We start from the raw sequence: 10617 nt of genomic DNA on the forward strand, positions 1-10617 counted from the left end.
CACCCCCTGAGGGAAATTATTAGCTTCTCTCAAGTCCATCTTTTTGTTAACCCTCTCTTTCTCTTTATCTTCTCCCCCCTTTTTTTTATGGAAAATGTAATAAACATTTAACTAGAGATTTATAATATCCAATCGAAGCTCCCGAGCAATGAAATTGGGGCTTACCTTGAACCAGGAATTAACGCAAATTAAGTTCCCTTGCAAGCCTCATAATTAGCTAGCCAGTGAATGACAAAGTTTCCTTCGATCTAACAAAAGAAAACTGAAATTGAAATTCATCACACGACTCTTGATTTATTGCATCTTATCTTCTGTGGCCAAATAGAGAAAGCCTGGTACTGGTAGGTTGAAGGAGCTCTTTAGAGGGGATTTGGATCCTCTCCACTACAAAAAAGTAGTGGAGAGACCACTACTTTTAATCTCAAGCGTTGATTATTTAGTAGGCGGTTATGATACAATCTAAATCTAACACTTATCATACCCCGGTGTATTACACTCATTCCTAATTTGCACTAAAAGAAAAAATCATAACCATCAACTAGATAATCAATGGCTATGATTACGTAGTGGTCCCTCCACTATTTTTTTTTATAGTGGGGAGGATCCGAATCCCTTTAGAGGGATGATCTTTTTTGGTAGTTTGCAATTATCAGGGTGATGATCTTTTTATTTCTTGCCCAAGCTTTAAGTATAGAACTGATCTTAGCACTTTAGAGGTACAGCGTACACGCCTTTTGTTACAATTTTCTTGTGAGATTATATCCCGAAAGGAACTACTTTTCGATGGATTCCCATCTATGATATGAAATTATATGACGTATTAAGCTATGCTAGACCCCGCATATGATATTAATATTTGGCAATTTAAAAGTGAATTGAAAGTGTGAAAAAAATTCCTATTTTTTTTGTGAGTAAGAAAATGTATTCACATCAGCGTGTAAGTATGTTTGTTTACAAAAGCTAATTATTTGTTAGAAAGTAGAAAAGTAAAGATGATGTTGCAATTTATTTTATTTATTAATTTACTTAAAAGCATTTTGATTTATTATTATTTTTTGCAACTACAATTGAAAGTATTCACAGATCAGGTTAAAAATACAAAACTAGCAAAATTATAAGCACAACACAAAATTTAGTATGTAGCGTACCAGGTTAGGGAAAAAAATTCAAGACCAAGTCCCCCTTACGAAATTAAATTAATAACTAGTGCTTATGATAAAAAATAAGGCTCTTTTACAATAGTCCCTCGAATCTTTAATATTTCGGTACTCCTCCCCCTAATTATTGAAACTACTATTAGATCCCTCAATTCTTGTATCTTGTTACTACTATCCTTGACTAAAGGGATTAATTTGAAGCCATCAACCACAGCGCAATTATTTATATCCAGAATCCGGTTTTTGTTATAGAGCGCGGTACTATCGCTCGAAGATGAAAACTTTCACTTGGGTGCTACACAGTTTGTTATGTAGAAACTTACCTCATCTCTTTCCCCTTCTTAATTTTGAGAATAATTATATTTTGATGTTTTGCGTCAGAGATAAAGAGAAAATATTTTTGGATGCCATTTAATCTAAAGGCAAGTCCTATTAGAACCGAGGTGTTAACCATAAAGAAAAGAGCTAAATATTTCGAATTAACCGTTTTTTTGTATGTTTTCAAATTAACAATTTATTCATCCCTGAATGATATAGATTCTAGTATATGCCAGTGTTCTAATAAAATTATTACTCTAGTTAATCACACATTTTATATATCTAAATATCACACCATATTAGTACCTTTTGTAAGCTTTCCATCAGTACACTAAAAGGTTTGATGATTAAATAGGTAATGATAGTATCGTTTAAAGCAACAAGTCAGAGATATAATGATTTCTTTCATTCAAAACAATGGAAGTATATAATAAATCTACTATAATTTTATTTTCGAAAAGCAAATATTAAATTTGGTTTCAAATTTGGGATTTTAGTTTTACAAACATGGAGAGAAAACGTTAAGTAGCATACAACAATTTTTTTCTAAAAATAGCTTCATCAATATTCCAATAAATTAAATATTAGTTTGTAATTATTATTATTGTTTCCTAAAACTATATGGGCACGTATACATAGGAGTCAAAATTGCCTCCCAGGTATCGGGGAAAAAAAGTACAGGGATAAGATTGTTGCTACATGGACCCAAAAAATGGGATAGGTAGTGGGATAGTTGAGGTGTCAATCTCACATTGCATAATGAGCTGGCCAACAAACCCTAAATTTGCAATCTACACTAAATACCTCCAAACGAGTATTGCCAACAAACCCTTATTTTTGTTTCAATAAATTTTTTAGAATGTTGAATCCCAAAAATGTTTTTATCCCAAAATAAGGGGCTGTTTTCACTTTTTTTGCAGGGATAAATAAGGGGCTGTTTGGTTCAAGTAAAATTTTGGTATTTAGTGTAGATTACAATTTTTGGGATTAAAAAGTGTATTCTTTTAGGTTTTGGGGTTCCATAGTTGATTTTTGTTTCGATAATTTTTTTAGAATGTTGAATCCCAGAAATGCTTTTTATCCCAAAAGTATAAAAAACACTCAATTTTTAGAATTTGACAAATCTTCTCAATTGATTAATCCCATAAATCGGTATATTTACCCCTCTTTTTATACTTTTATATTTTATATTTTTGTGGAAACTAGATCACCAAGTTAACTACATACACATCTCCTTCTTTTATAGAATTGTTGTCCAGTAATTTGGGGTTGAATCAAACAAGATATTATAAATTGTAGGATTTACTTTCCTATAATAACGTCGAACCAAACAAATTATTAGAAATCACAAACCATACATAAAATCTTAAGGATTTGAAATTTTCTATTAGATTTTGAACCAAAAAGCCCCGAAAAGTGTTTACAGTTTACCCCAAACAAAAAAAGGAGGGGGTTTTAATGTAAAAGTGCCAAACCAATATCTGCCCCCGTTACCCGCCGGTGATTCTAACAACCGCATCCCAAGCGTATCCCCCCAGTCAGTTATGACGACGCGTATTCCGCCGACGGGGGGCAGCCTCCATTCTTGATTACTCAGCGGATTACGTTTTTGGTTTTGCCTCCCTCTTTTTTCTTTGTCTCCCTCTCGTTGTCTCCATTTTACAAGAGCAAAAAGAAAAAGGAGACGGGTTTTAAAATAAAGTGGTGGTTGGGTCAAATTTTCCAAATTCAAAGCGAAGACAAAGAAAGCGAAGTGGATCGAGACCCTCATCTTCTTCTTCTTCTTCTTTTGGCGGCCAGGCCTTATTATTATTATTATTATTAATCAGTTTCTCGTGGCGTGGCTCCGTTAGGTTTTCTTCTGAGAAACTCCGCTGTCGATTTTGTATTTAAATTTGTGATTATCTTCGTTTATTTTCGGGTGGTTTTTTTTTTTTGATTCAGAGGAGGAGGATTTCGTTCGTGGAGCTTTGGTGCTTTGATTTGACCTGAGGAGTTGGAATTGGTGAGAACGCGAAAACCCTAGCCTCTACTTTTATGTTTCTCTTTCGAATTTGTTGTTTGGTCTTTGAATTGTAGAAAATTTTCATGTAAGCGTAGGAATTTGAGGCTAATCTTCCCCCTCATGTTATCCCTTGGATTAGCTATTTGTAACTTCATATGAATAAAGTTGTAGACACTAACTCGCAGAAAAATTGGATACGAACTAACAAAGGAACAGGGCGTATCCAAAATTATTCATGATTTGTCGTCTTAAGGGGCCATGGATGAGAAATCACAGAGTTTGTATACTTATTTTGTTAATTTGAAACTTTACTCTAACTACCAATACACGTTAAGGATGTCCAAACATTATTATATTCCCCTCTCGAGCAAATCTTTGTGTCTTAATATGCTCACAGTAAAAGTTTAAATTCTCTAACCGTGTGATGCACTACCTTGCATGAAGCTGAAAAATCGGTGATGTATGTATGTAAGTAGTTTTCTTAGAGGAAGTATCTCAAGTAATTATTTCTAAGAAGGAGAATTCTTTAAAGAACATTTTTTTAAAAAACAATTAGCAAAATCGACCATTTTGCTAAATAATTAGCAAAATCAACCATTTTGCTAAATAATTAGCAAAATCAACCTCTTTTTGGTCACATCATCAAGGTTGGCCAATAAGAGGTTGATTTCGCAAAACTTCATCTTCAAAATATATGGGACTAGTAGTCACGTGTAATTATGAAATTAATTAAAGCCTAGAATATACACGGGACTACCAGTCTCGTGTTTTGGTAGTCGTGTGTTTTTTTCTAGGTCTAATTTCAACAACTTAACGTTGTTACAACATCGGGGTGATGAGAAGAGCGGCTTGTTCATAAAAGACGACCTAAAAGTCTTCGACACCCAAATTGAAGTCCTCCTTGGCATCTTCAATCTCTACTCCTTTGCCGCACTTTTGACTGGCCCCCAATATAGCTCTGCCATTGCGAAGGGTGGTGGTCGTCAACTGCAAACAAGGAGAAGGGAAAGGCGCTCATCCCTGGCAAAGGAAGAGGGGGCAAAGTTGATGTTAGGAGAGGCAAGGATGGGGGAATGTGTCGAAGAAGGATGGGCCTGCCGTCAGCATTGTCGGCATCATCGGCATCAGATCCAAACATCGGCCCTCCATAAGTCTCGTTGAACTCCGGTATCGAGAACCCGCAGGTTTCTGGCGTCGGAGGGATGTTGTCGTCGCCCGTTGAGCGTTAAAGGAGTCGTAGCCTTAACGCCTATGTAGCCGTTGCCATCATTGCTGAAGGTGTCAAAGGAGGAAGACATGGATGCTGAGATCTAGGGTTTCAAGATTTCGGAGATCTTTTTCAAGTGAAGGGAACAACAGAGGAGGAAATGATTATGGTCACCTACGATTTATCGGGACACTTATTTTTCATAATCTAGAAAAAATACACGGGACTAGTAGTCCCGTGTATATCTTGGGCTTTAATTACTTTCATAATTAGCAATTGTTAATTGTACGAGACTACTAGTCTCGTGTATTTTGGAAATGAATTTTTGTGAAATTGACCTCTTCTTGGCCAGCCTTAATGACATGGCCAAAAAGAGGTCTATTTTGCTAATTATTTAGCAAAAGGGTCGATTTTGCTAATTATTTTTAAAAAACAGTCTTTTTTAAAAAATTCTCCTTTTGAGAACATTACATGGGACTCATTTACACCTTAACAGAAGAAAAGTTCAAATTTTTTTGTCCATGTGCTCTTGGTTGACGTGCATTTACTAGTGTGTGCGGAAGCATGCATCTATGTCTAGGGCATATTGGATATGAGTTTTCATCTCATTTACCGTGTGAGATCCACTTGCTTTGATGTGACTAGCTCACTACTAGTATATGTCTTGATAGATCATGTGTTGTCACCTCCTACCCATTTTCCGTCCAAATTGAGGAGAAAGTTCTTATAATGTTGGTTGCCACATGCTTTGGTATATGACATCATGCACAACCATACTTTAGATATATGCCCCTCAAAAGTTTCATATCTAATCCCAAAGTATCCAATCTAGAAATCAATCCCCCAGATCATACAAGATCTGAAAGTTCATCCCTGTCTTCAATTTGAGTTGAATGTATTATACAGGTTTGGCACTTATTGCTCATGTTTATTGGTGCATGCGCTAACCTAGCAAGCAGAGGGGAAGGACAACCATTTTGTGTTGTGTGTTATCCAGAGTTCCCCTAAACAATTCAGCATGGGATGTATTTTAATGAAGTCTGGAGGGAACTCCCGAGAACCACCAAGCTAACTTACTACTTTTATTTGTGTAAGGGTAGATGAGAGAGGGAGGGAGGGAGAACTTTGTTTTATTTGCAGATAGATCCTCAGAGGGGGGAAATACCAAAAAAATTCAGTTGGCAAGTGTAAGTGCTAATGTAATAGTTCTGCTAAATAGTTCGGTACAGGATGTATTTGGATGAAGCCTCAAGGGAACTCCAGAGGACAACCAACCTAACTTACTACATTTATTTGTGTTTTATCTGCAGATAGGCCCCCAGAGGGGAAAAAATACCAAAAAACAGTTGGCTAGTGTATGTGCTAATGTAATAGTTCCCCTAAAGAATTCAGTACGGGTCCTACAGGATGTATTTGGATGAAGTCTGGAGGGAACTCCAGAGGACAACCAACCCAACTTACTACTTTTTATTTGTGTATGTAGAGGGAGGGATGGAGAACTTTTTGCAGAGGGGAAAATGCCAAGAATTCAGTTGGTTAGTGTATGTGTTATCCAGAGTTCCCCTAAACAATCCAGTAAATGATTTATTTGAAGGAAGTCTCAAGGGAACTCCAGAGGGCAACAAACCTAACTTACTACTTTTATTTGTGTATGTGAGGGAGCGAGGACTTTGTTTTATTTGCAGATAGACTCTCAGAGGGGGGAAGAACAAATAAAATTCAGTTGACCAGTGTATGTGCTAATGTATTAGTTTGATGTAATAAGTGGCATACCTACATGATATGGGGGGTGTATCTGCAATGAGAAGGGAAATTTTACGGATTCTATCATTTACGGGGTGGTGTCATAAGTAAATACGACTATTTGAGGAGCTTTCTGAATATGAAATATTTCAGGTTATATCTCAAACATGGTATATTGTTGCCCATCCATCTTAGTGTTCTCCTTTGTGCTACACTTATTTTCTGGACATGATGTTCTTAGTTGCCAACTTCTAACCCATAAAGCTTGACTTGTGGCATTACCACACTAACGTTTCCTTCAATTTTATGAATATTTTATTGTCACGTAATATTTGAAAGCCCTTCTCTTATATAACTATCTTGTAACAATTTTTTGAAATATTCTCCAAATTCTTATTGCAGTTATGAATGGTTACAGTCATTTTAGTTTTGTATCATGCCTAAAACTTTGTATTTATAATCTTTTCTCCAACTTTCCCATTTAGAAATCACCCCTTCACTCCTCCCGCTTGGTCTGCTAAAATATCATATGCCAACAACGTGCACCCTGGAACCTGACCTTGTATGTGGAAGTGAGTTAATCCACAACTAGTGAGACGACATGAAAAAATTCATGACCACCCTTGGATTTAGCTTATAGTGACAGGGAATCAATTTACCTTCTCAAAATATCGTTGTTATTTGTATATACTTAATCCCTTCTATATAATTAGTTATAATTTTAATCCTTTAAAAATAAATCGATTTCTTTAATTATATCATGAAATTGTTATTACATTTTTTTAGCTGTCCCAGTGAACAGAGTTTTTTGCTCTCTCCTATCTTTGAAGGTATCAATATTCACGCTCTGGTTTGTAGTTGGACTTAACTTCACTAGTTTGGTTGTTATTTATAAATACTTTTGTGCTTGGACCTGATATTTATCGCTCAACTTCTCTTCCGCCAGGCAAGGATGCCAGATATACAGTTGGGTGCTCATACTTTTAGATCTCATGGAACCAAAGTACTAAGGTTCCACATGCATGACTGGCTTATACTGGTGCTTCTTGCGGTGATAGACATAATATTGAATGTCATAGATCCTTTCCACCGTTTCGTTGGTAAAGACATGATGACAGATCTGAAATATCCGTTTAAAGGAAACACAATACCATTTTGGGCTGTGCCAGTACGTTGTTGCAGTTCTTAAATTCATCTTAAGAAAGAATACGCAAATGTTTAATTATAAGGATAACATGCTTATGTAACTGTTATGTTCTGCTATACAGATAATTGGAATTTTACTGCCTTTTGCCATCTTTATTGGCCTTTACTTCAAAAGGAAGAATGTGTATGATTTGCATCAAGCTATATTAGGTATGTCTTGTTTTCATATATTAATTCTTTTTTGGGGTTGTATGATTTAGATGCTAAGTTAATGACATATGCTTGCAGGCCTTTTATTTTCTGTGCTTATCACAGCAGTCTTAACCGATGCGATTAAAGATGGTGTTGGTCGACCACGACCAGATTTCTTCTGGCGCTGTTTTCCTGATGGAATAGGAGTAGGAAGCACTGTTTTCGCTGCTTAAGCTCTTTATTTATAGTGCTTTTGCCCATATGTTCCATGTTGTAATGTTGATGAACATATTGTTTCAGGTTTTTGATAATGTTACCTCAAATGTTATATGCCATGGGAAAAAGAGTGATATTAAGGAAGGGCATAAAAGCTTTCCTAGTGGACATTCTTCATGTAAGCAACACTTTACTCACCTTCTTTCTGTGAACATTTCGTTTTGATGGTTTGCTTTTCAGATTGTTTCTTTTTCAATGACTGTGACTACATAAGAGCCATCTTAGTTTTGTGACTAATACAAATTTTGTTAATGTTTTCTTTTTGTTGATGTTTGTATGCTGTATTTCCTTGCGTGATATTGTTTACCACTTCCATCTTATGTAATACAGGTCACCACGCTTTTATTGTGAAATATCTTTTCTCCATTAATGTGTTAATTCTAAGAAAGCATAAGGACAAGCTTCTATGTCACCCACCAAAAGGAGAAGAAAAGCAAAGGCAAAACACAGCCTCACTGAACACTTAAAAGCATACACACTACCCGTTTTCTACCTTTGTCTTTCTATCTGTCTTTTTTTAAACCCCTTGATGGTGACAGGTGGGGAGAAGAGAAAAGGGTATTTGTGACTTTGCATTATGGAGCATATGCTTCTGTTCTGGACTTGTTGATATAGATTTATTGCGCCGAAATTAGTGCTAGTTGTGTCCATGACCACATGCATTGTCCACACATACATTTCCATGCATTGTCGAATTTCCAGGTAAACAGTCTAGCATGTTTCACATTTAAGGTCTCTCACTATTAGATCAGCTCATTTCTGCAGCAATTGGAATTGTTCGTGTTTTTATTTTCATGTAGATGAAGCTCCAGCTTTGAATAACCTAAAGGATTAGAGAACTTATTTTATAAATCCTTTTCTTCGGAACCTGTTCCGAAATAAACACGATTTGAGGGGCCAATATCAGAAAAACTTAAAGAATAAAAAGTTTTTCTGACGAGCTATTCCTTTGTGTCTGTCCTCTGCAAAGTCCCTGGATTAGGAAAGAGAAAGCAGAATTGTTCTAGAGCACAATGAAGGCATCTTGGCAGGTAGGAATGGTTCCTTATTAGTTATATGACTTAAGGTCATGCAACCATTGGCTTTGGTGTTGTTTTAACTGCATACATTAGGAACATATAGTAATTAATGGATTGATACCTAAACTTTCAAATGTTAAATTTCTCCAAAGAACTATCCTAATTTCGTCATACCTGAGGCCGTCCTTTTTTGGCGATATTAGGTGCTTCGTAAAAGATAGTGGACAAAATTATCAGAAGCATCTCTGCCAATTCTATCATAAGTTATAACTGATTCCTACAAATTTTACTAGGCTTATTCCTCTTATCTTCACTCATTTTTTACTTAGCCGTGGAAATGTCCAAAAGACTATTTACTCAGTTACCCCTCACCGCCATCCAGAGTGTTTTTCTTCTCTCTTTGTTTTGTAATCTCCTTTTCTTGACGGATACCAGGATGGGACAATGAAATAATACAGTGGGACATGCTTTGGCTGCAGTCTCATAACTTCTGTATGGGATCGCCGTTATTTTTCTTCCTTTCCTATAAACTGATTTCCTTTAGTGTCCTAGTTCAGGCCTAAGCTCAAATCTATAATAACTTGCTCATATACTGTAATGATTCACCTTTTATTTGCTTTGAGAGGTTTCAAGGTCAGATCCTTGTTATTGCTTCAAATGTAGGTTTAGGAATATTTAAATATTTTCTGAGCTTGAATTTTAGTATAATTTTTGGGCACAATTTCATTGCTTAATTTCCTCCTCGGTTTTCCAACTTTTTTTGGAAATGCAGGGTCTTTTGCAGGTCTTGGATTTCTGTCTTGGTACCTGGCAGGCAAAATCAAAGCATTTGACCGTAGAGGTCATGTCGCAAAACTTTGTATTGTAATTCTTCCTCTACTTTGTGCATCCCTTGTGGCAGTTTCTCGAGTTGATGACTATTGGCATCACTGGCAGGATGTATTTACTGGAGGCCTCTTAGGTTTGTCTTCCTATGATCATTATTGGTTTTAAGAGTTGTATTTCTTTGGAAAATCTTGTAGAGATTTCATCCATGCTTTGCCACATTTTTATACTTTGCAGGATTTATAGTTGCTTCCTTTTGCTACTTGCAATTCTTTCCAGCACCTTATCATGTTGATGGTACGTACCTTGTTTCTTTATATCCTATTTAGTGAATATACATATCTAGATGGAAATCCACGTGTGCTTCTCTATTTGATAATTGTATGCTCCTGTTCGTCTCTCTCTGAACTGTTGTTATACAGAGACGTCTGGAAGAGTTTCTTAACTGAAAAGAGGGAGGACTTTTTTACATAGAACCGATTATCATATACCTTTCTTAAATTGGAGGAAAAAAGCACTTCTGGGCATGTCACCAAAGGAGTGCTTACAGGGCCCGTGACTAATGATCGAGTCATCATAAGTTCAACCAATGTCGTAGAAAGGGCTTAAGCGCTTATGGGGGTCAGACATGGCGTCTAGGCATAAAAAGCAAAAACAAAAAAGCCCCCTGAAACAAAAAAAAACCCTTTTCTTTGTTTGAACAAATTTTGCTTTGGAGGTCAGTCGTGG

At 36.1% G+C, this 10617-nt stretch overlaps 1 protein-coding gene across 2 annotated transcripts; it reads left to right on the forward strand.

Moving 5' to 3' along the window:
* LOC109830060 (lipid phosphate phosphatase 2-like) lies at positions 2989–10574 on the forward strand. 2 transcript variants are annotated; one of them, XM_020397315.1, is made up of 9 exons: positions 2989–3328; positions 3420–3480; positions 7217–7260; positions 7377–7598; positions 7699–7786; positions 7865–7974; positions 8069–8162; positions 9836–10024; positions 10126–10574. In XM_020397315.1, the coding sequence occupies exons 4-9, from the start codon at positions 7383–7385 to the stop codon at positions 10215–10217; spliced, it is 789 nt and encodes a 262-aa protein (XP_020252904.1). In that variant the 5' UTR covers positions 2989–3328; positions 3420–3480; positions 7217–7260; positions 7377–7382; the 3' UTR covers positions 10218–10574. The 2 variants fall into 2 exon arrangements, with proteins under 2 accessions (XP_020252904.1, XP_020252831.1); XM_020397242.1 differs by lacking the exon at positions 7217–7260 and having other exon boundaries at positions 2990–3328; positions 10126–10572.

This window comes from Asparagus officinalis, chromosome 1 (assembly GCF_001876935.1).
Source record: "Asparagus officinalis chromosome 1, Aspof.V1, whole genome shotgun sequence".
NCBI lineage: Eukaryota > Viridiplantae > Streptophyta > Magnoliopsida > Asparagales > Asparagaceae > Asparagus > Asparagus officinalis.